Here is a 26284-nt window from a genome sequence, read left to right on the forward strand (position 1 = left end):
AAGTGATGACCTCACAGTGGTACTAGATTCAATTCACAAAACACTTTGTGGATTCACATCCTACATTATTGAGCAAGTTTTCTTCACATGTTATTAAATATTAAGTTTAATCTGTTAAAACAAAGATATCCACAGTCATAATGAAAGAAGGTGCTATACAGGTTCATTTTATCCATGACAGGGCCTTGCATATATATCAATGTAAAACAGACAAAGTCCCAATGTTACATTTTAAACATCAACATGAAGAAGAGTTATAGTGCTTTCTTTTTAATGTTGCATATAAACCAATGGGTGTGCAACATTTCTATGAAAGGGAAAACAAAGTTTTATATATGACTCTTAGGAATACATTTGAATAAATTGACATATATTAATGTCCAGCTACACTGAATCATAGTAAGCTGTTCCTGTGTGATAGCATTGGAAGACTGAATTTAAGTTAAACTAGAGCAAAGCTCATTGCAAAGCAACGAGTAGGTCTTCCGTCATGTTTGACCGGAAGTGGCTTTCATTTTTAGCAAAAATGAGAAATAACGTCCAAAAATGGTTTGATTCCTCTAAATTCATGTTAATTTTTAAGCCATTTTCTGTCAACGGAATAAACGGGAAATTAATTTTCAAGGTCCCAGAGGCATATGTTACCAAAAAACTTGTCAAGAACGGCAAAAATCGTTTTTTTACTTCCGGAAGTTTGCGGAATATATTTTGACGACTTTAATCAATTAAGCTTGACATTCTGAACAACTTTGCTTCTTTGACGTATCACAAATTATCAAGACTTTTTGAGATATAAAGGAAAATTTCAATTTAAGGGGCCAACCCTATTTTCGAGATGTCATTTGAAAGATCTTGAAATTATACACCTTTTTTGTTCTACATGCTTTAACAAAATATTTCTAGGTAAAAAGTTATGAAAATAAAATGAAATTCTTGATAGGACTATTTTCGGGCCATAGCAAGCGTCGGCGCTTCGTACTTCTGGTAGTTGTGATATACTTAGTGCACTTCTCCAAAGGTTGCTCTAAGCATATAGCTTCTGTGTGAAGTGCTTTTTGAAAACTGCCGGACAAAGTGACCCTCTAAAAATCACTAAATCGCAGAAAACTCCGAACCGGAAGTGACGTCATCAAAATAAAAAAAAATATATCTAGATTTTTTAGTAAGCTGAAAGTTTCATTCCTGTGTGTACAAAATCGGTAAGAAAAAAAAACAATAATAATAAAATTAAATAGTGGAAAAGAAACCTAAGAAAAACAATAAGGTCTTCCGCTGAAGACAGAAGACCTTAACTAGCTAGCTCCTACAGAATATCCTTGATCCTTTGTTTCAGTTTAAGCTATTCTAAAATCAAATTTTTAAACAATATAGATAATACAAAATGATAATAATGTAACTTAAATTTTAGGAAAACCCTCCATTCTTTAAGCTAACATCATGAACATACAGCAAAACTCGTTTAGTACGAACATGGATATAGCGAATTTATGGATATAGCAAAGTTATTTTACATCCCCAGCTATATAAATTTAACGAATTCCTTATACGGATATAACAAATAACGGATATAGCGAAGTAATTTTATTGGTCCCTGTGACTTCGTTATAACCGAATTTTACTGTATACTGTAACCCAACTTTCGAAAAGTTTTGCTGCCTTCTTTTACTCAAAAAATTTCTTCCTACCAACTCAAAGTATTAAATTTTTGTATTTCTGTATAAAATCTTTCATCTGTTACCATGGTTACAAGAAGTAGTAGTCATGGACAGATTTCAAACTGATCTATGGCCAAAAAATGTGTCTTTAAATATACTGTAAAATCACATTATTTTCATGGGGGCAAATTTTCATGGTTTGAGGAAAAACTCATGGTTCAGATGGGATTTAATTTTGTGGAAAAAGAATTGTTGAGTAGTTTTGTATGTTACGTTTTACATTTCATGGTGGACATGAATTCACGAGTGTCTTCATACCTTAATAAACAACAAAAATTAAACAACCCTCCAACCTTAGCCCCCACAAAAATTAGTGATTTCAGAGTCGTAACTGTTCTTGTACAGAATTCTCTCTGAGTGAATTCTTGGCAACAGTTATGGATCACCTTCATCACTCCTATTATCAACTTAGTGTAATCTGATAGGAACAGAAGCTTTGTTAATTCAGATCTATACTACGTATAGTGTTCTTAATATCCAAAAGTCCCAAAAATTATCCATCGCTAAAATCTCATTTCCTAGGTTTCCAATTAACAGGACTGTAGAAAAAACCCTCATGAAACTAGAAATCAGATATACTCTTTGCCAATTAGCATTCATCTTTCAGCCCTCTTAAGATACAAAGTCTGGCTTCTGCAAATTATTCAATTTCAATTTTCTTTCTCGAGATCAAGACAGGTCCACGGTAGAAGACAGTGTCATAACATTTTTCCAATGTTTAAAAATGGAAATCTCTTATTGATTTTGGGATTTGAGAGAAATAATTTGATGGAGTGAAATCCGGGTGATGGAAGTGCTTGTAAGCTTGGGGCATTTGTGCTACTTCCTGAAGGTTTCTGAAGCTTTGCTAATGTCGGGCAAATCTTTGACATCAGAGGATTAAAGATGAAAGACTAAAACCTCCAATTTCCAGTTCTAGAATGTTTTGTCTTAGTGAACTCAAGAGAGTTTTGCATATATGATATATGAAAATTCAAAATATGAAAAACTCGATCTCAAATTAAAAATAGAGTACAATTTAGTTATTATAAGACTAATCCTCTAAATAACTGATATCAATTTTATACATGGGTAACCTAGCTGGTTCTTCTAAAAAAAATTAAAAAGGCCATAATTCTATCAAAAAATCAATGAGGGCGAACAAAAAGCAAACTTGATCTATGACTCATTATAGATTTACATACAAAAAATCAGCTCAATATTAATTTAAACTGCAGGCATTTTTAGGGGAAAAGTACAGAAAATCTGGTTCCCTTAAGGCCCTTTCACAATTGGCGCACGAGCACTTTACAACACTTTGTGATCGGAAAATTTTAGCTTCGCACGAGGTCTCGCATACGTTGCGCGATGTCTCGCATTCATTGCATGTGTTTCAGTGGTCGCATCAAGTCTCTTCAAAATAGTCAACATGCACACTATTCAGACGCGACCAAATGCGATCCAAATTATCGCAATTCGACGCACGAAAGTTAGTGCGAACGTCTTACAACGTTTTATGTACTCGTAAGAGTGATGTACGATTTTTAAAGATCCTAAGATGAATCGCAGCTGTCTTTGCGTGTGTTTTGCGACCATGAGACTGTTATTCAACATGTCTCATGTAATCTTGCAACGTTTTACTATCATTGCTTGATTTATCACGTTCAATTGCCATTCTTTGCAACAGGTATATATACCATGTATAATTATAAGCATCTTAACTATATCAACTGAAGAGCCTCGGAAACGGGTGGTATATATACCCGGCCCTCTGACTCGCACGAACATTCATACTATGGAATGCATGAGCGCACGAGCACCACACGTCCAATCGTATTGTCGCACATTCAATCGTCCGATTACCTGATCGGTCGTGCAATCCTATCGCATTATCTTACAACACTCGCTTTCATTCTACAACAGTTGCAAATAGACGCAAGATATATCGCAAGAACTAATGCACAACAGTCGCTTTAAATCGTGCGCATTTCGTATGAACACTTTTTTCATATGCGATTATTTTGGCAACAATTTACGATCCTAGACAAAATTATTCGGTCGCACGAATATTTTGTCGCTTCTGCTCGTGCGCCAATTGTGAAAGGGCCTTTAAAAATTCAAAAGGACTTAATGCCATCAAATAAAAACATTCAGTGGAATGAAATACAAACTTGATCTGTATATAAACAGCAGGGAAAATTGCAGAAATGTAATAGGAACAGACAGACAGACAGACAGATGAGGAGGAGTCCTATGTAATGAATACAGGGAAATTTTTGCCCCCATTTTATTTTCACCTCTTTTGCCCTTATGTCGGTTGGCCAAATTTAAAACGGGGCGAATTCAAAGAATACAGTATAATTTCTTGAACAAAAGTGTGACTGTGCAAATTTAAGACAGAGAAAAATTGTTTGCAAGATTGAAAGGATGGAAATAAAGCAGGGCCAAAATAACCTGTATACAGTAGTTGTCCCCTCAGCTTTCAATGACAGAGAACTAGTCAAGCACATTTTTTTCCTTTAGATAACCTTGAAGAAGAAATATAGGCACATATATGAATGTAGAAAACATTACTAAATTATGCAAAGGGCAGAAAATTTTCCAGTAGAAGAATTCAATCACAGCTATCAGATATAGAAGATATAAAAATCAGTTCCAATTGTTTTCTTACTTGGAAATAATTAGATTTTAAAACGAGCACCTGATGCTTGCGAGCAGGTGTGAGAATCCATCGAGGGTTCCAAGAAAAGTAACTCTGGTGTGTTAACTAACAAAAGCAGTTATTGATTTTTTTATTATCCTTTATCACTCTTTATTCATGCTGTTGTGAAAGGTTCAGAATATTTTTGAATGAAAAATACACATAAAAAGTTTCAAGTGAAGCCTGCATGATTAAATTTAATGATTTAAATTATTTCACTGAACTGGGATTATATTTAGACACTAGGTATACAATTTCCAACATTTTGTAGCTCACCTAAGCCGAAGGCTCAAGTTGGCTTTTCTGATCAGAATTTGTCCGTTGTCTGTCCGAGTGTTGTAGTCGTTGTCATCGTCGTCGTAAACTTTTCACATTTTCATCTCCTTCTCAAGAACCACTGGGCCAATTACAACCAAACTTGCCACAAAGTATCATCAGGTGAAAGGGATTCAAGTTTGTTCAAATGAAGGGCCAAGCCCTCTTCCAAGGGGAGATAATTATGAATTAATGAAAAATTAATGGCATCTTTTAAAAATCTTCTTCTCCAGAACCATTGGGCCAGGAAAGATGAAACTCATGTGGAAGCATCCTCAGGTAGTGTAGATTTAATTTTGTTCAAACCATGACCCCTGGGGTAGGGCGGGGCCACAATGGCCAATCACAGGTTTACATAGGAATATATATGAAAAATCTTTAAAAAATTTTCTCAAGAACCACTGGGCCAGGAAAGATGAAACTCATATGGAAGCATCCTCAGGAAGTGTAGGTTCAAGTATGTTCAAACCATGACCCCCGGGGGTAGGGTGGGGCCACAATTGACTATCAAAGTTTTACATAGGAATGAATATATAGGAAAAATCTTTTAAAATCTTCTTCTCCAGAACCACTGTGCCAGTAAAGATGAAACTTATATGGAAGCATCCTCAGGTAGTGTAGATTCAATTTTGTTCAAATCATTATTGCCCTGGGGATAGGGTGGGGACACAACTGACGATCAAAGATTTACATAGGAATATATAGGAAAAATCTTTGAATCTTCTTCTCAAGAACCACTAGGCGAGGAAAGATGAAACTAAAGTATGTGAAAACATCCTCAGGTAGTGTACCAGTAGAATCAAGTTTGTTCAAATCATGACCCCCAGGGGTAGGGCGAGTCCACAATGGACGATTAAAGTTTTACATTTGAATGAATACATCGGAAAAATTTTTAAAACTCTAAAAAAAAGTTTTTTTAAGAACCACAAGGCCATGATTGGTCATATCTTGATGTAAGCATCCTCAGGTAGTGTTGATTCAAGTTTGTTCAAGTCATGATCGGGAAGTAGGGGCTGGGTGAGGGTGGGCCACAATTGGGGATTAAAGTTTTGCCTAGAAATATCAAGGAAATTTTCTTTCCCAAGAACAGAAAAGCCATGTTTAATTATATTGATATGGAGGCATCCTCAGGTAGTACAAAGTCATACTGTTTCAAATGAGGGCTCCCAGGGGTAGGGCTGGGCCACAATGGGAGGGGGGGGGGTCAAATGAATAAATAGGAAAAAAATCATCTGCTCAAAAACAGCAAAGGCATTTGTTGTATGGAAGCATCATCAGGTAGTTGGTAGTTTAAAATTTCAGACACCCCCCTCCCCCATGTAAACTTCTAAATACTGAAGTGATTTCTGCTTTTATTTCCTAGCCAATGTGCTCAGGTGAGCAATGTAGCCCATGGGCCTCTTGCTTATTTTCAATTTGCTAAAAAATTTAATTTAGCAGAGACATATAATGGTATGGCAAAATGGTTGCAAGCATTGCAAGCAAAATTTGTATAATGATTATGTATGTATTCTTTCAGCAATTACAGCTGCAGCATTCATGCCCATACTACCATACAATTTAAAAGACAATTATTTCCGTATTTTTTTCTGTATAATTCCAATCTTAATTTTATTTATTGATTCCATGTATTTTGATTGGACAAGAACAAATTCAAGATAAAGTTTACAAATTGAAAATTTCTTCATTCAGAACTATACTTTTTAAACCTTAGCTTTTAGGCTATATTGTAAAAAAAATTAATGAAACTGTATATGCACATTACTTCTAGTTATTCATAACACAATTATACTAAGGATACATTGCTATGACAAAAGAATTCACAATTTTTATGCAACGGTGACATTTTGCTATGTGCCTCAGTATGTAAAAAGGGAAATAACTTTTGATACAGATCAAGTTAATCGTTGAGACTGTAACAGTTATCTCCTGGTAAAAAGTGACATTATTTATAAATTTAGGTTGTCATTCCTATATATGGTTTAATTGCCACTCATAATGAGCCGAAAATATAAGCATTATATATGACAATTACATGTAACATTCCTATCCCAATAATATCAAAAAAAGATAAGTCCATCTTCTCTCTGATGCATGTGGCTGCGTGGAAATATTTACCGGTAATTGCAAGATTTCTAAATTATCGATGACTCATCAGTCTTACTTATAGGCTTTACCTGTTGAGATGGAACTGCAGGTTGTCTCTCTGAGAATTCATTAAATAGAATACCCAGTAATTTTTAATTCAGTTCCCGACACCAACCGTCAGATTCCAACAGTGCACCATGATCAGGCATTACTTTGTTATTCTGTTTGCAGACATAATTATACTTGCTGCATCAGGATCATTAAAACTTTTTGTTCCTTCTCATAAAACCCTGACAACAATAAAATTGCCATGGTAACCAATTTTGTATCAATAAACAGCAATGCACCATTTTTAATGATTTCCTCCTCCAAACACTAAATTCAAGACAAATTTTATCATATCGTCCAGGATCCAAGGGGAGAGAAACAAACTAGGACTGTAATGCCCTGTTCCCACGGAAAGTTTAATTCCCATGCAGTAAATTAGTGCACAATTAAAATAATGCAAATTGAATTAATGCGAATTAAATTGCGTTCACAGAACAGCTAATGCAAAGTATTTTTAAACTAGTGCAAATTAATTTTTTTTCTACAATAAGGTTATTCAGTAAGACTGCAGTCATTTGATGTCATTTGTGAATCATGTCACATTGTGCAAATTGAGAAGATGCATTTGATCACTGAATGGACATTAAATGTCATAGTGTCTGTACACAGTTTAGTGATTAACATAATTTTCTTTTGTTTTCCACTCAAAAATAGCAAATTACTAAGTACATATTCTGACCACCAATATGTGGCCTGTGACTTAATTCTGGCCTTACGCATTCCTCCAAATTTAATTGGAATTAAGTTCGCTTAGTGTTTACATGGAGCTGTATCAATGCTAAGTTATTAAATTCGCAGTAAATTAAATAATTTGTATCTAATTTCCATTAAATTCTCTGTATGAACACGCGGTTATAATTTAATTTGCAGAAACTTGCATTTAATTCGAATAAAATTCTCCTGACCATGTAAACAAGGCATAAAATTATGTAATTTAATTAATTTGAAACATAGGTCTTTGTTATATACATACTGACAGTTTAGAACAATTATGCAATTGTTATTGACAACCCACACTCTGAAACCTTAAGCAAAGCAAGTTCTACTGAAACAGAGATTTTTTCCAGTTATATCAGATCGAGACTTCCCATTTATGTAAAATTGACTATTAGTAATGAATATGTAATTTATTACGCATATTCATTGAAGTTATCACAACACGAATATCAATCAAACACGCATCAACCTGGTGGTTATATGTAGATCTGATTAGCTATTATATTTATCAAAATCTAGCAAATAAAGAGGTCCAAATTAAAAAAAAAATCATTATTTACTTTAAAAAGAGAAGGCAAGAGACCAATAATTATTAAGTGACAAATCTAATGATTCATTTAAACTATTCTTTTTAATAAAATACGAAATAAGACTTACCATCTATGCAGACCTCTTCTATCCCACATAACTGGTTTGTAAACAGGCAACCTGTCACAGATAATAAAAAAATATTAATGTATTTATTCATAATTATCTCAAAATAAAATGATATTAGGAGTTCCTAAAAGCAACAGCTGTACGTCTTTTTGGACCTGAATTCTAAATATTTAGAATTAAAACTATTTAAAGCAATATGAGCTCATTTTTTTGAAAATTTTATTTTGCTGTTAAAATGTGTTAAATATAAACGTTTATGATCAATTAGACTAAAATAAAGCCTATATAATAGGCCTTTAAAATTCACTATTTGTAATGATTTATAGGTACATGAAAATATCAAAAAAGATAATGACGTATGCATACTTTTGATTAAATCATTAAAAAATTTAATAATTCATAATTGACTTTTACGATCTTGTGTTTTAAGGACAAACAGTGTGTTAACTTGGTTTTATGAGTTATCGTTTATATGACATATAGGCTGAGCATTGGTATTGTTATGTACACTTTATATTTATTATTATCTGAAATAACAGGGTCAAAAATAAAGAGTTCTAAACTCTCTTTTTTTTAAAAAATTACATGTTTTTTTATTTACTATATACATATAAGAGAATGATTTGACAAAAGCAAACAATAGGCATATTTATAAAATAGAGTCATAATGCAACAATTAATACTGGAAAATTTCACCACTTTCCAATTACCAATAAGGTCACAAGAGCTTTCTGAAAATGAATGGTTGTAAACTATTCTTTTTAATAAAATCATTTCGCCCTAATGTCAAATTCCAACACGTAATTCTTCAAAATGCTGCCCTTTTCTCCATTTTTTTTTCCCAACAAAAGCCTGGGTATGCTCTCGCACCAATTTATCTTCATTTTTTACTCATATTTCAAAATACCCCCCATCTTTCCATATGATGTTGGATTTCAGTAGTAATGTAAACAGGCAACCTAACGCTTTCAATTTATCAAGGGGGACAACACTTAAAACAGAGCCTAAAAAATCAACGTCCATGAAGGTTCTATTTTTTTATTCATGGAAAAATTATCTATGTCAATAATAAACGCATTTAAGATAGAGCGATCCCGGGATTTTCACAAAACTTATGACTTGACCGAAATTTGACGTCATCTAACAACCTAAGATGAACAATAAATTATTAACTAATAAACAAAATATCCAGTAAAATCAGTAAAATACACACACAAAGGTTTATAAAAGATCAAGCAATCGTAATAATGACATAATTTTCGTTTTCTATAACACGAAGATCGGTTTAATTCTCATTTCAAGTATTAAGAATTGAAATGATATTAAACACGTTGATCTCTCCCCCGCATTTCCAAACATCCATTTCTATGGCAACTGCCATAGAGTTACTATCAAAAATATTTAAAATATTTTTTAATCTAAAATATTCAATAAGTGTCTTTATTCTCATTTGTAATTTTCAACCAATTTCACTTATAAATGAATGAAATATTAAGAAATTCCACGAACTTTTGGATCAACCCTCGTATACATTTACAAGTAACTACAACAATTGATCATCTTATTTGTGTTACTAAGCATGAAGGGGAACAACCGAGTATAAAAATTTAATCATGTTAGAACTAAGAAGGAGGGTAGATTTCACTTTTTATTTTAATTAAAAATTTTAATGATATGTAGTTAAACAATGTCCGCAACTATACAGTAAATAAGTTTAACATTGGTGTTAAATTTTAAAACCACTGCATTCTACTGAAAGCAAAGAAACACATGGAAAATGCTAAAAACTGACTTGTGTGTATACAGTTAGATACCTCGGACCTGCTCTAAACAAGTTTCTAAAATATCATAACAGCGAACCCTAGCGGCAGTTGAAAGGCCTATAAACAATCCAATATACAGTTTAATTTATATAGGAAATCAATTTTGCACATGACGACAATAATGTAATTTTGATTCAATCAAAGCTTATTAATAGTTCTTTCAATGCAAATATAAACAACAGAAGTTTATTAAACGATATTTTTTTCGTTAATTGAAATAGTTATTTACAATTTTGCAACAAAAAATTCCGACATCAAGGTTGCAGGTCATATTGCTTTAAAAAATCATCATTTAAAAACATATAAAGTCCTATAATAATTTGTAATATTACTCTCGGCATTATATGAGCAACCCACTTGACCACGGGTACCACAAGAATAATGTTACATGCATGTGACTGCATGTACAGTTTGTCATAGAATTCTCAAAATTTCTATTTGTGGATTTGAATGAAGCATAATAAACTTGAAGTCAATCAAAGCTGGCATCCCATATCAAGCTTGCTAGAAAGCAACAAATGACATCTGTAAATAGGGCATGCTCACTCCTCCATGGCACCTGATCCTACTTTAGTCAGTGTTCCTGATTAATATTGTTTGAATGGACTTTTGAGTTTGATTACAGTTTATCTTCATATTTCATAAATATTTGATACCTATTTCTTCAACCATAGGCAATACAATAAAACATGCATATAAAGTGAAGTTCCAAAGAACATTTCATGATTCATTATAGACTTAATTCATTTTACCCCTTCAGGAATGAAAATTACTTCACCAGGGGCATAAATACATCAGGCATGTTTATTAATTAAAATTGTATTTTATTGTATTTTAATTTATTTCCTCTTAACGATTGAATGCTTTCAAATACCACTTCCTCATTAATCTTATGATATAATACAAACTAAATGCCTCATACATACTGCTTTATATATTGCCTCCACATCCATAATGCCTCCACCATTCTGTTCTTTACCAGATTTCCCCCTTGTTATACATAATGCATCCCCACCCAACCCCACTGATCATAATTTAGACATTTTTAAAATACACAACCCCATGATCCTTCCATAGGCACAAATTTTTCATCTTTTTTGGCCCAGTGGTTCCTGAGAAGAAGATTTTCAAAGACTATATATTTCTATATAAAACATAAAAACAATTTAGAATACATATGCAAATTCACAAATCCACATCTGAGAAGAAGATTTTAAAAGATTTTCCCTATATATTTCTATATAAAACTTTAACCGCTCCCCCGGGGGTCATTATTTGAACAATTAGAATCTACACTATACCAGGATGCTTCCACATAAGTTTCAGCTTTTCTGGCCCAGTGGTTCTTGAGAAGAAGATTTTCAAAGATTTTTCCTATATACTTTGTAAAAATATTTAATATCAAATTTTACAGGATGCTTCAAAAAATGGCCCATTTTGAAAAAAATTTTAAGATTTTTCATATATAATCTTTTGATTGATGCCCTTCGGGGGTCATGATTTTACTTTAAGTACCCCAGGATGCTTCCACATAAGTTTCAGCTTTACTGGCCCAGTGGTTCTTGAGAAGAAATTTTTTATGCTAAATGAATCATTTTCCATTTTAATAAAATTGGATAATAAACAAGTTTCATTTTTCATTTGAAAATCTGAAAATTTTGGCAGACTTTTGATATACGATTCGGCTAGATAATTTTAATCACAATGAGCTACAGCCCCCCCCCTCCCATATGGTTATAACTGGTGAAAAACATGTTTTCCTGTCCCCAAAATATGTTCCTAAAATAGGAGGTGCACATGGAAATATATTCTGTATATCAAATTTTTTGGTATGAAATTAATTTAAATTATTCTTGTGTTTGCTTATCATGATAAAAAAGAGTATATCACATGTAGGTCAGTAGGAAAACATAACCAAAACATACATTGATATTGCAATTTCACAAATTTAATTTGCAAATGGTGTCAGTTAAATTATTTTCTTAAGCTAATTATAAATCATAGACAAATTAATTCATTGATTTTTTATTATCTGGCTGTATTTTTCTGGGCTGTGGGTTATGTTTGTGTCCTTTGATTTATTTCTGTGATTATATATTCAGTCTTGAAAGCCATAGTTCCATACTATACATTCAAAGGCCAAAATGATTGAATCAAAATCTGTGGCAGTTTCCGAGGAGATAAGTGGTTTCCTGATCTATTCCCTTTAGGAGCCTATAACACAACTTCACTGCCACATCTCGGTACCATAATCAATCTCTCTGCAGAGACCCAATAATAGCACAAAATATGACGAACAATTGGAAATCCCAGCCAGAAAACCCATCCATTCCAAACGCTGATGTGACTCGGACTACTGTTGATCAATTTCAACATTTGATTGATTTACAAGCTTTCAGGAGACAAGGCTTAATTGTTATTATGACATAAATTGATACCCCTCTCACACTGCCACTGTCATTATGGTCAAGCGGCTACAATGTTTTTGCTTGAATGGAAGGAAAACAAATTGAGTGCATAGAAAAATTAAGCTACATAAATAAGTCATTTTATTATTAATTTTGGCACCTTTGGCAATGCTAAATTTACAAGACAGTTGATCCTTGCACAAACACAAAAAAACTAAAACAAAAAAGGGAATGGTTTTCATTGGTGATGATAAATCAGGCAAAAATCAGCATACTTTTGTCTTATATAGTCTACTAATGTACTATCACTGTGTACTATTATTGCTTCAGTATTTTGTAGAGTCAGATTTCCCTCATAGGAAGACCATTAGAAAGAGAAAATGAGCAAGGAGAACATAATCAGGATAGAACTGTAATAAGAAAGGATAAAATGTATGGCTTAATTGACCAGGAATCAAACCCAGGACCCCTGCATCACTAAGTCAGGTGCTCTACCGACTGAGTTAAACAGGCCAATATCCACATCCCAAACCATTTCAGCAGGAAACTGGAGGAAAAAAAACTGCCCTCTAACTGACTATTTCTTTCATAAGGCATTCATTCATTAATTGAACTCACTAACTTAAATTAATTGAAGAATTAAATGCTGCTGATGCAGTCAGTCTCCTGAGAAGGGGTCACTTTGCAATACAGACTGTATAGATTGCCGAATCAGTGTTTTCTGCCAGGTGATAATATCTACTGTTGCTAATTTTCAATTTGAACAACACACTGGTAGACTGACATCAAAATTTCTCTTTCAATATAATTTGGTTTCTGTAAGCTAATTTTTAGGTGCCCCAAATGTTTGAATACATTGCCTGGCTGCCAATCCTCTTAGTCATTCAGTTACCATAGGCTAGCTATACACATTAATTGTCACAAAGAATGAATCAGGCAATGATGTGAGAAAAATGATGTCTTGGCTTGATGGACTTGAATATGGTTGGCCATTTTTTGGAACTGCACATGTACTATATGCTGTAATAACATGTCAGAAACGTGTTACTGAAGGAGTTATCACAGCAAATTAAGCCATACAGCTTGCGAGACAAACAAGGGTACAATAACCCCTTCACAAAAGACATCTGCAACAACAGAGATGGAGAAACCACCAAGTTCCTTGACTCTTTAATCTGGTTATGGACACAGAATTAGTGTGGGAATTAATGTTGACCTTGTATGTCCTTGTCTCCTATCTACTACTAGTTCCCTCTTGATCATTCTGGAGTACAGAGACATACTAAATAACCAATAGTTGTACAATATCCTGTGTACAAATCCTGTAATAATGTCACTGACCATGTTCTGAAAGAGAGGATTATGTGGGAACCCAGGCCATCCAATCTTAAAAGACACCTATATATAGCTATAAAGTATTGTGTTTGAAATGAAGGTCCAGCCAGAAAAACTATAACTTACCTGAGTAAATATTGACATAAGCAAAAAACAAAAAGAAAGAAACAAAAGAAAATCCTATTTTGTGGTGGTGGTGATAGATAGGTTAAGATGGATGGGGTTGTAGGTATATATAACCAACTTCCTTTTTCAACCAAACTACACTACATGTAACAAATAAAGTGGAGGGGCGAATTTTTGAAAATTGAGCACATTTTGTTTACAAGAAAATTAATGCAAAAGGATATATAAAAGAAAAGTCCCACGACCTCAGGGCATTATTAGTTACTTTATTCTGCCCCCACAGAGTCAAACCATTTATATCCAAGGATTTCACAAAGTCGACCTGAAAAACATTTTACAACAATGCAAACAAAACATTTCTCAATACTAATTACAAAGTCTTGAAGCAGGAAATCATGGGGAAAAGTCTTAAACAATCTATATCCTACATGCCAGTTAAACAACAAGTGCCATTTACATTCTTCTATTCTCATTCCCAATGGAACCATCAATAAGATTCAAGTCTAAAAAATCAGGGCTCCAATCTCTGTGACTGTCAAGCAGTCACATCTAGTAGTAGAACCTTCCCTCCTAGACCAATTAAATACGTCAGTGTGTGAACCGTACGGGATATTCTGATCTGCATGCAAATTAATGTGTCTGTGAATCGTGTTCCTGGAAATTTTACTTCTGAGAAAACCCCCCCGAGTCTTTAAGCAATGTAATAGACAACTTCAGCCGATTGGTTTCTTTAGACACTCTAAGGACTAAAACGAGTGGAAGGCATGTTTTGTTACAATTATGTCTGATACATGATGGCATGATTGAGGTCAACATAATGTGTCTCTGACAAGTCAGGAAATGGAGCCATTTTTCATAATTCACGTTCCCATCCTGTTGACAGGCAATCTGAGGAATCCGCCATTATACAGCAACACATCGCTTATGCTTAGATCGTAGTAACAATTATAAAAACATGGACAATACCCAAACAAACAGCTAGTACTTACAACATAAAATGATTCACACTTTTTATAATTATAATTCTCACTCTTACTGTTCATTTTATAATACACCCCCCCCCCTGAAAAGTTGAAGGGTATATAGTGATCAAGATGTCTGTCTGTCCTTCTGTACATCCATCCGTCTGTACACCCGTCTGTTACGCTTTGGGGTACCCATCTTTTATTCGCAACTCCTCATATTCCACTGAATGAAAGAACTTTATTCGGTAATAACCAATATTTGCCCCCAAAATCAAACTTTGATGGAGTAATATTTAATTATGTTCTAAAACAGGGGGAAACATGCTGACTTCAAAGCACTGAATATTTTCATTAGCAATGAGGTCATATGTTTGAAATGACGTCAGGAAAATGACGTAAATTTAAAATTTCCATGATTTCTATAGAAAAATGCAAATATTGCGTCGATATTTTATGTAAAAATCACCGAGCACAGGTCTGCTCAGGCTCAATATTTTGATATATTGTGTAGAATGATAATATCAATTAAATATGCAAATATTGTTCCTGAGCAGATCTGCGCTCTATAAATTCTATAGCTAAAATTGCTGGAATTTGGTCCATTTTGTCCTTTTCCTAAAAAATAATGCAAATTCCGACTAGTTTGTGATGTATAAAAACAAAAATTGTCAATAACCTACTTTGAAACTATAATATGTTTTGTTAATTTATATTTTTTACACAAATTATACAATTCAACACATTTTAAGGATTTTTCAAAATTTGACTTTTGTGGGGGCAAAGGTATGCAATATACTGAATATAGTTCTTTAATGAGACTTTCATGGAATCTTTGTTATATATAGTGCCAATGTGCATGTCCTATTTTACTTTTTGTTCTAACACTTATTTTGGATTTCCCAAAGCAAATCATGGACATGACCATTCTATCTATAATATTGAAGGGTACCCATCTCTTATCCACAACTCCTCCAGTATAAAAAAATACAACATATTACCATGACAACTTATAACCAAAAAATCCTGATTTTGACACACCTTGTATCCACTCCAACTATGATTAGAAGTACAAAGGTATTCTGATAGCAATTTACCTGAACGTCAAAGTGTAACATTTCAAAGCCACTAACTTTTCTTTTAGAAGATCTTGAAAGTTGTGTTTGTTTAAGAATGAATTCCTGAATAGATTCCCAATCCATTCCAACTTAACTTCCATAGACGGAAAATCTCCAGACCTATTAGTTGACCACCCACTCAAATAATTTTAATGATGAACTACGAAATTCATGGTCACATTTTAAGGATAGACTGACATTATCAATACATAATCCAAAATGCAAAATGAAAGATAAAGAGAGCTTTAACTTTTTTTATCAAGTAAATTGATGTCTACCTTGGTTATAAGGGAAAGTTTTGCGAGATCAAAGTACCGTTATGATCTAAGTACCATTAAAAATTTTATACTTGATAAACTATCTCAGCCCGCAGCTATGCTGCATGTAAATCCTTATAGCAAAGCATAAATCACCGTCATGTTTAGATATAGAATGATGCATTAAATATGGAGTTATGATGTTCCAGGCGATTGATTTTTCTTTGTTATAGTCTACTTTTCTTGCTCCTCTTATGTTTCGGAGAGAAATGAGCTTATGATTCATTGATAGCTAGCCAGGGAATTGTTTTTATTGAGATTCAAAGCATCGCGACACATTGGGCATTCATTAGCATCAATTAAAAGTGTGAATACTCTTACGCTCTTCAATCATTCTCTCTGAAGATCAATAGCTTTCAACGTTCTGAGAAAAGTCATAGATTTAGCCTAGCTATGGAGAATTTTATTTTAGTATTTAGGAGCACAGTTGTCAACCATTTACTTCAGTAGCTATAAAAGAATAGATGAAAGGATCAAGCATTTATCAAAAGATCTATCCCATCAAATGTTTCCATTCTAACTTTACATGCTTTAGACTTTTGGTTGTGCCCCCCCCAAAACAGAAAATGTTTTGTTTTGGTTATTCCCGAACTAAACTTAATTGCTTCCTTAAGGAATGCATTTTCACAGAAAACAATATTTGGGCATATTCCACGAAACCAACTATAATTTGCCTTTAAATATTTTTCTTAAGAACCTCTTAATAATTTGGTATATCATCTAGATTGCTAATAGTGTCTGAACTGCTTTGAACTTTTCTCAATTTATGCTGAATTCAGGTCAGGTTGGACTGGTTACTAGTTCATGCTTACAGCAAGAGTTCGAACTGGTTTCTGGGTTCAAGCTCACTGGAAGTGTTTGAACCAGTTTCTTAGCTCATGCTCAATACTCAGAATTTTCTGACTGGTTTCCTACTATGACCAATTAGCTAGGGGTATACACACTGTGGATTGAACCTACAACCCTCAGGTTTAAAATCCAACAGAATCCAGAGTTCGAACTGGTTTCTAGAAGTGTTTGAACCAGTTTCTTAGCTCAGGTTCAATACTCAGAATGTTCTGACTGGTTTCCTACTATGACCAATTAGTTAGGGGTATATACACACTGTGGACTGAACCTACAACCCTCAGATTTAAAATCCAACACTCTACCGAGTGAGCTAAAGGGTTAACCCACTAGCTAGTGCTAGTAGGAGCGTGGCATCACTGTTTCGAACTGGTTTCTTGATTTAGGCATACTGGAATTGTGCTGGACTGGTTTCTTGGTTGAAGCATACTAGAATCGTATTGGTCAATAGACTAGTTTCTTGGTTGAAGCATACTGGAATTGTGTTGGTCAATAGACTGGTTTCTTGGTTGAAGCATACTGGAATTGTGTTGGTCAATAGACTGGTTTCTTGGTTGAAGCATACTGGAATTGTGTTGCAGGTCAATAGACTGGTTTCTTGGTTGAAGCATACTGGAATTGTGTTGGTCAATGGACTGGTTTCATGGTTGAAGCATACTGGAATTGTGTTGGTCAATAGACTGGTTTCTTGGTTGAAGCATACTGGAATTGTGTTGGTCAATAGACTGGTTTCTTGGTTGAAGCATACTGGAATTGTGTTGCAGGTCAATAGACTGGTTTCTTGGTTGAAGCATACTGGAATTGTGTTGGTCAATGGACTGGTTTCTTGGTTGAAGCATACTGGAATTGTATTGGACTGCATGATTTCTTGGTTGAAGCTTGCTTCAGGTGTTCTGACCAGTTTCTTATTTCATGCTCAATAATGGATTGCTCGTTGTTTCCTGTTTTAAAGATCATTTCTGGATTCCTGCTACTTGTGTAAAGACCTGTTTCCTGGTTTCCTGTTCTAGACCTCCACATTTCAATTTTAATCCAATAACTATTGTTTGGAAGGTTTTCCTGTCTCAAGTTTCAAAGTGTGTGGGCCAGATTTTTGCTTACTGGAAGTACCTGGTTGTTTCTTGGTAAATGTTTACTAGAATTGTTTGGACCAGGGCTTTTTACTGAAGTACACTGTCTGCCTGTAACCTTAAGACTCCATCTTGTCTGTCATTTGTCTTCTCGGGAGCCTTGATTTTCTTGGCTTTGACCTACTCTTGGGTTTTTAGGCTCCCTGGGCTTGGCTGCTGCCAAATGACAGTTGTTAATATTTAAATCAAGGAACATTCTTGATGCTCACTCCTCCATGGCACCTGATTCCACCTCTGATGTTTTAGAGGTCCATGTTTGCTCTGCTCCTATTTTGTATTGTTTTATGGACTTTTGAGCTTGAATACAATTTGTTATCTCCATATGTTTCATTGGGGTTTACTTAGGTAGGCTCCCTGGGCTTGGCTGCTGCCAAATGACAGGTAGTTATATCAAGGAACATTTTTGATAGTGAAATATAGTTCCTCAAACATATGGAGAGATATCACATATAATTTCAGCTCAAGAATACAAGGAGAATTTAAAGCTACAAATTGTTTGTAACTTCTGTACAAATATTAAGTGAACAGAGAACTGTGTTGTATTGGAATGTTTTGAAAACATTCCTTTCATTTTATCAAAATAAAAAGAAAAAAATTCATTATTTTTCACTGTGGAGACTGCATCAATGAGACTGCCTTCTAAACCTTTATTATGACCATTTTATTGGACTGACAGTCATGTTTTCTTCTCATGCCTGTGACAACAGCCGCTGAACATACTTAAGGTCCTCTGTTAGTGACAGGTTTACAGTATCAATCCTCCTTCAGATATCTTCTCTTGAAAAACAGACTTTTTGTTTGGCGTAGTGTTCATTTGCATTCTTTTAATTCCAACATGTGCGAAAACTGTACGTTACTGATGTATTCTCAAAGAATAAGAAAACTATGTTACTGATGTATTCTCAAAGAATAGGAAGACTTGTCAGGTGACTTGGGTACAAAGATAGTTTACGAAAATGGAATGAAACATATGGAGATAACAAACAGTATTCAAGATCAAAAGTCCATAAAACAATACAAATTAGGAGCAGAGCAAATACGGACCTCCAAAACATCAGAGGTGGGATCAGATGCCATGGAGGAGTGAGCATCCCCTGACGACCAGTCACCCCACATTCAGCAAAATAGGACAATACAGGGCTCAGAAAGCATACACCTGTATATGTAAAAGGTGAAGATCATGAACAAACAGTGTCTCTATGGATCCCAAAACAATCTACAAACACCAATCTGTGAGCATTGCATAAAAAACGGACCCCTGAAAATTCCCTGAAAATTCAATAACTCTGTACATTCAGGGCTCTCACACCACTTTTTGGGACTGGGGCCGGGGCCGTTCAAATTGGGAAAATTATCGTCATTTTGGAAAAAGTTGGATATTAACCAAAATTCATTTTTAAAAATCCTCAAATTTCGCTTTTCTAGCATTTTGTCATCAATTTAACTCTGGTTTTGAATAAACAGTTAAACAGAACAAACATGGATACGTAGGCTATAGTATTTATGAAAGTACATTAGCTTTGTCATTACTATCTTTGATTGTTGATGATTACGGTTATGTCTTCTAGGTGACATGCAGTCGCCAGTCACATAGTCCCGAATTTCCTCGATCACATGGACAACTTTGCTTACCAATACAGCGCGAGACTGAACTTGCCGAAGCGTGAGATTGTTTCTAGGTGCAGCTTACTAATGTTTAAATGAAATGTCTCTTTTTGAAACCAAAATGATGTTTTTTGTCGAAACTATATGACAAGATACTCTGCACTCAAAGTTAGTACACATTTTTGTAAAAACAAGAGGCCCATGGGCCACATCGCTCACCTGAGTACTGTAGCTTAGAAAAAGTAGAAATTGGTTTATTACTGAAAAGTTAAAATTCAAAAGTAATTCCATGATCAATCATGGATTTGCTATTCTTCAAAGAATTTTCCCATATATTTCTATGTAAAACTTTGGTCGGCCATTTTGGCCCTGCCCTACCCCCTGGGGTCATGATTTGAACAAATTTGAATCTACACTACCTGAAGATGCTTCCATATAAATATGATGAATAATGGCTTTGTCATTCTTGAGAAGACTTTTAAAGAATTTTCCCATTAATTTCTATGTAAAACTTTGGTCGGCCATTTTGGCCCCGCCCTACCCCCGGGGGTCATGATTTGAACAAACTTGAATCTTCACTACCTGAGGATACTTCCATATAAATTTGATGAATCATGGCTTTGTCATTCTTGAGAAGAAGATTTTTAAAGAATTTTCCTATATATTTCTATGTAAAACTTTGGTCGGCCATTTTGGCCCCGCCCTACCCCCGGGGGTCATGATTTGAACAAACTTGAATCTTCACTACCTGAGGATGCTTCCATATAAATTTGATGAATTATGGCTCTGTCATTCTTGAGAAGAAGATTTTTAAAGAATTTTCCTATATATTTCTATGTAAAACTTTGGTCGGCCATTTTGGCCCCGCCCTACCCCCGGGGGTCATGATTTGAACAAACTTGAATCTTCACTACCTAAGGATGCTTCCATATAAATTTGATGAATTATGGCTCTGTCATTCTTGAGAAGAAAATTTTTAAAGAATTTTCCTATATATTTCTATGTAAAACTTTGGTCGGCCATTTTGGCCCCGCCCTACCCCCGGGGGTCATGATTTGAACAAACTTGAATCTTCACTACCTGAGGATGCTTCCATATAAATTTGATGAATTATGGCTCTGTCATTCTTGAGAAGAAAATTTTTAAAGAATTTTCCTATATATTTCTATGTAAAACTTTGGTCGGCCATTTTGGCCCCGCCCTACCCCCGGGGGTCATGATTTGAACAAACTTGAATCTTCACTACCTAAGGATGCTTCCATATAAATTTGATGAATTATGGCTCTGTCATTCTTGAGAAGAAAATTTTTAAAGAATTTTCCTATATATTTCTATGTAAAACTTTGGTCGGCCATTTTGGCCCCGCCCTACCCCCGGGGGTCATGATTTGAACAAACTTGAATCTTCACTACCTGAGGATGCTTCCATATAAATTTGATGAATTATGGCTCTGTCATTCTTGAGAAGAAGATTTTTAAAGAATTTTCCTATATATTTCTATGTAAAACTTTGATCGGCCATTTTGGCCCCGCCCTACCCCTGGGGGTCATGATTTGAACAAACTTCAATCTACACTACCTGAGGATGTTACCCCATAAGTTTCATCTTTCCTGGCACAGTGGTTCTTGAGGAGAAGATTTTTAAAGAATTTTCCTATATATTTCTATGTAAAACTTTGGTCGGCCATTTTGGCCCCGCCCTACCCCTGGGGGTCATGATTTGAACAAACTTCAATCTACACTACCTGAGGATGTTACCCCATAAGTTTCATCTTTCCTGGCACAGTGGTTCTTGAGAAGAAGATTTTTAAAGAATTTTCCTATATATTTCTATGTAAAACTTTGGTCGGCCATTTTGGCCCCGCCCTACCCCCGGGGGTCATGATTTGAACAAACTTAAATCTACACTACCTGAGGATGTTACCCCATAAGTTTCATCTTTCCTGGCACAGTGGTTCTTGAGAAGAAGATTTTTAAAACATGCAACCAAATTTTCATTAATTCCCAACATCTCCCCTTGAATGAGGGCGTGGCCCTTCATTTGAACAAACTTGAATCCCCTTCACCCAAGGATACTTTGTGGCAAGTTTGGTTGAAATTGGCCCAGCGGTTCTTGAGAAGAAGTCGAAAATGTGAAAAGTTTACAGACAGACAGACTGACAGACAGCTAGACGGACAGACGGACAGACAGACGGACAGACGGACGCCGGACAAAATGTGATCAGAAAAGCTCACTTGAGCCTTCGGCTCAGGTGAGCTAACAATAACCTGGTTCCCCGAACCAGTTTACGAATGCATTTGGTGCGAACTAATAAAATAGTGGTACGGTTTCACTTTCATTTGCAAATGTGTTTTGTTTGTTGTTTTTTTTTTTTTTTTGCGATTAAGTTTCATGGACTTTTATTTTTTAATTAATATTTTGCTATGGAAATTGGGAAATTTACACCTTTCTTTTGGGAAAAAAGGTACCTTTTTTGCATTGGGAACGGGACCGAATATCAGCCCCAGATTTAGAGAATCGAGAGCCCTGACATTTAAGGCAATGATGGCAAAAAGTTTTCCTAGAAGCTCAGATCTTTGATTCACAGTGTTCCAAAATTCCAGAAGTGCTTTTGACCTCAATAACTCTGTACATTTAAGGCCTAGAAGCTCAGATCTTTGATTCACAGTGTTCCAAAATTCCAGAAGTGCTTTTGATCTCAATAACTCTGTACATTTAAGGCAATGATGGCAACAAGTTTTCCTAGAAGCTCAGATCTTTGATTCATAGTGTTCCAAAATTCCAGAAGTGCTTTTGATCTCAATAACTCTGTACATTTAAGGCAATGATGGCAAAAAGTTTTCCTAGAAGCTCAGATCTTTGATTCATAGTGTTCCAAATTCCCAGTGTGTTCAATTAAACCCTATTTCATGCCTGAATTATAAAGATTTTGAACAGCAAAGTTATTGATTATCAAATGGAATAGTATTGCAAGAAGAGAAAAACCTCATCAATACATTTCCCACACTACAACTTTCTTGAAATCTGTTAGTTTGTTTATCATGTTTATATAAAACTCCCTTTGAGAATTTTTCTCTCAAATCAAGAAGCCAATGTACATGTGCCATTAGTATGTGGAGGGCTGAAAATTTATACCTTCTACCCTGGTCTTGGCACTTTAGGGACTTGGAGCAGTGAGGGATTTTTTTCGTGCCACCACTTTCTTTCACAAGGTACCTAAGTTTATACTGTCTGATCGATATCTGAAGGACTCTTCTCCACATTGAACTTCGTCACAATGCCAGGGGTCCTGAGTCAACATGTTGCCGGTGGACCCCTGGCATATTTCATTAAATATTTTAGGGCTTCCTTCCCTCACTGAGAAGCACCAATCAAATTAAAGCTACCCTAGGCCTGGCATTGTCAGGATGTGAACTTGAAGGGACCATTTAGATTACAAACTTTTTGAGGTAACTGATGATTCAAAATAACCAGGTTAACAATTCAAGCAAAAAGAATCAATGGCTAGACTGCCAATTCGCTTGGGAAAAATCCTTGATATTCAACTTCTTCAAGATATTGTTCAAGATACCTGAGATATTCAAGTTTAACTGTACACTGAAATGAAATCATTCAAATCAAGAAATAGTGCATTCTTTTGTGGGCAATAAATATACATGTATTTATTTTTATCGATGGCAATGTAGTTTTCTGGTGGTTAATCCCCCTTTTTTCAGACCAAAGAGCTACTGAAGAGTTCAGTAGTTATTTTGTTCCAACTTCAAGGTTACACAGGACCTCGGTTTTAGGGAGGGGGGGGCTCATCCAATGGACCAGGGCAAAATATTTAAACTGTCCATATATGATCAAGAGAAAAAAACAAGGATTGAAATTATAACTTCAAACTGTACAAAGATCAATGGACCTTGGTAGAACACAGATTCCATCTGAATTACTGTCTCCAACAACCAGAGAGATACATCTATAGATGATAGAACTAACCAGTCTGTGTGGGACCAAATGGTGTTTCATCAATTAATTTTTCATTGATTTGTCTCCAATGGAAGCAATCATCATATAAAATAGCTAAAGGCCATTTATTAAAAGTGGGTTATTGGACAGCTAGATTTTTGAGATTTAAAATGGCCGTGGTATACATGTCACCTTTGCAGAACCAGGTTGTAAAAATTATTATGAATTTGATCTAAGTAGTGTTTTGTCCTTATGAATAAGTGTATGGAGAGGGGTGCTTTTCTCAGTTCTCTCCAATCTTTCAGAATTCTCTTTCATCAAATCTTCTTTCTTTGTACAGTTATATGCTTTTTTTGTATTTTTCATCAAAATTTATCCATTTTCCCCCAAAAAGTTGAAACAAAAAATTGCAGGCTTTCATTCACACACCTTTTAATGACTGACAATTGTGACTCTTGTAATGGTTAGGGCTGTGGATATCGGCCTGGATAGCTCAGTTGGTAGAGCACCTGACTAGTGATACAGGGGTCTCGGGTTCGATTCCCGGTCCAGCCATGCATTTTCTCCTTTCCTGTTACAGATTTGGTGCCGTTGACCACCCCTGGAATTGCAGGTGAAAGTCCTGCCAGGGGCTAATAAGAACTTGGGTTGTGTCTTCGAGGGCGAAGACCATTTAAGGAGGGAGAAATGTAATGGTTTGGGCCGTGGATATCGGCCTGGATAGCTCAGTTGGTAGAGCACCTGACTAGAGATACAGGGGTCCCATCGACCGGTCCAGCCATGCATTTTCTCCTTTCCTGTTACACTCTAATGCTTTTCCATTTCAATTGAAAATAATTTTCAATTCAAAAGCCAAACTATATTAAATTAAGTTTGAATTTATTTTTTTTTTTTGTGTGTGTGTGTGTAAAAATGGGTCAATATATTAGGGGTATAGAAGAGAATTTAGACTCTGAGAAGCAAATGAGGCACTATAATATCCATTCATTACATTAATATCAATAATCATTTCTCAGAATTTTATTTCCTTAAATTTTATTCAATAGAATCTAATCATAGTCATGCAACAACAATTAGCTATGGTTTTTGAACAATTAAGTTTAAGTGAATACCATAATAATGGCATATAATTGTATTTCATATATGTACAACAGTATAATGATTATATACTGGCATAAATGAAATTATTTCAGAAATTCTTGCTGTATTTGAACATTTTTAATGTAATTTCAAACATTTCCCTATTCTTTCCTCTGTATTGTGCACATATTTCTTTTACAAACAGAAGAATTTTACTTAAATATGGCTTCATCATGTCAATATTGGTACAACATACTGCAGGGTCTTTTGACATTTTCCCCGATTATCTTCACTCAACAGGTGCGCGATCAAGAACACCCTTATCTCAAATAAAAAATACACCTTACTGGCGCATCACTCGGCTTTATGGTTTATATATCAGATAAAATAAATCACTGCTTAATATGACATACATACCAACAGTTCCTAATGGATACACTGAATCTTGGGGATAGCCGTAACTAAAGCTGTTCCCGGGCAAAATTAGGCCCAAGACGATCCCCCAAATTCCCCACAGTTCGGTCCTCATCACTCTCTCATGGTTATGATCAGTCCAGGAACCCGAAAAGGTCGTGAAAAGGGTGAAGAATTTTACAATATGGTCAACTCGCTTTTTCCTATTATGGATCCAAAATGGCAGACTCGGTATTGAATATTCATCCCAGCATCCATGACGTCACAAATCGAAATTGTCGTAAAGTGGAATCTCAATCGATTGACTTATCACTCTGCGTGGTCGTTATGTGTACACAAGGCGATACGTCACGTTTTCCCCAAAACAGGTACCCGCTCTTACGTCACAGTCAAGAGTTAGGAATCTTTTTTTCCTGCCAGTCTGCACAACATTCTTTTTTTTTATCAATGTAAAATCTTAATTTATCGGCTGGAACTCAATTCATAAGCGTAGAAATCAATGGGCATTTACAGTTTTGCCGATTTAGAATAAAATCGATACCAAAACTGTAGACTAGTTTGTGTAATTTGAATTTTTCCCTGTATAAATTCACATGGGATCGTCAAAGTTCTATTATTATTTTTTTTAACCGCGTGATTCTATGAAATAAAACAGTGGTATATATAGATCTCCAAAAGAATAATTTGCCAAAAAAAAAGATGGTAAATGTCCGCATGCATCTACTAGTTCAAGCCCGTAGGAAGCAATTTAGTTTTTTTTAGGGGGGGGGGGGCATACAGTATGATGGCATTATCAACTACATGTACTAAAAATTCCTTAAATTCATTGAGAAAAAAGTCATCAGACTTTTTTCATTCGGGGGCACGAGCACATATAGTCGATACGTTT

The 26284-nt window shown here is 34.9% G+C and overlaps 1 protein-coding gene across 1 annotated transcript in view; it reads right to left on the reverse strand.

The window, feature by feature from the left end:
• LOC134239250 (receptor-type tyrosine-protein phosphatase N2-like) overlaps nt 1-25777 on the reverse strand; it is an 85509-nt gene extending 59732 nt beyond the window's left edge. The window contains exons 1-2 of the mRNA XM_062721412.1: nt 25399-25777; nt 8281-8331 (exon numbers count right to left, since the gene is read on the reverse strand). Coding sequence (XP_062577396.1) covers nt 8281-8331; nt 25399-25510 — 163 coding nt within the window. The 5' untranslated portion in view covers nt 25511-25777. The remainder of the gene's footprint in view (nt 1-8280; nt 8332-25398) is intronic.
• Between the last annotated feature and the right edge of the window lie 507 nt (nt 25778-26284).

The sequence above is a fragment of the Saccostrea cucullata genome, unplaced genomic scaffold, assembly GCF_032062105.1.
Source record: "Saccostrea cucullata isolate Sc308-1 unplaced genomic scaffold, CSIRO_AGI_Scuc_v1 ctg317, whole genome shotgun sequence".
Taxonomy (NCBI): domain Eukaryota; kingdom Metazoa; phylum Mollusca; class Bivalvia; order Ostreida; family Ostreidae; genus Saccostrea; species Saccostrea cuccullata.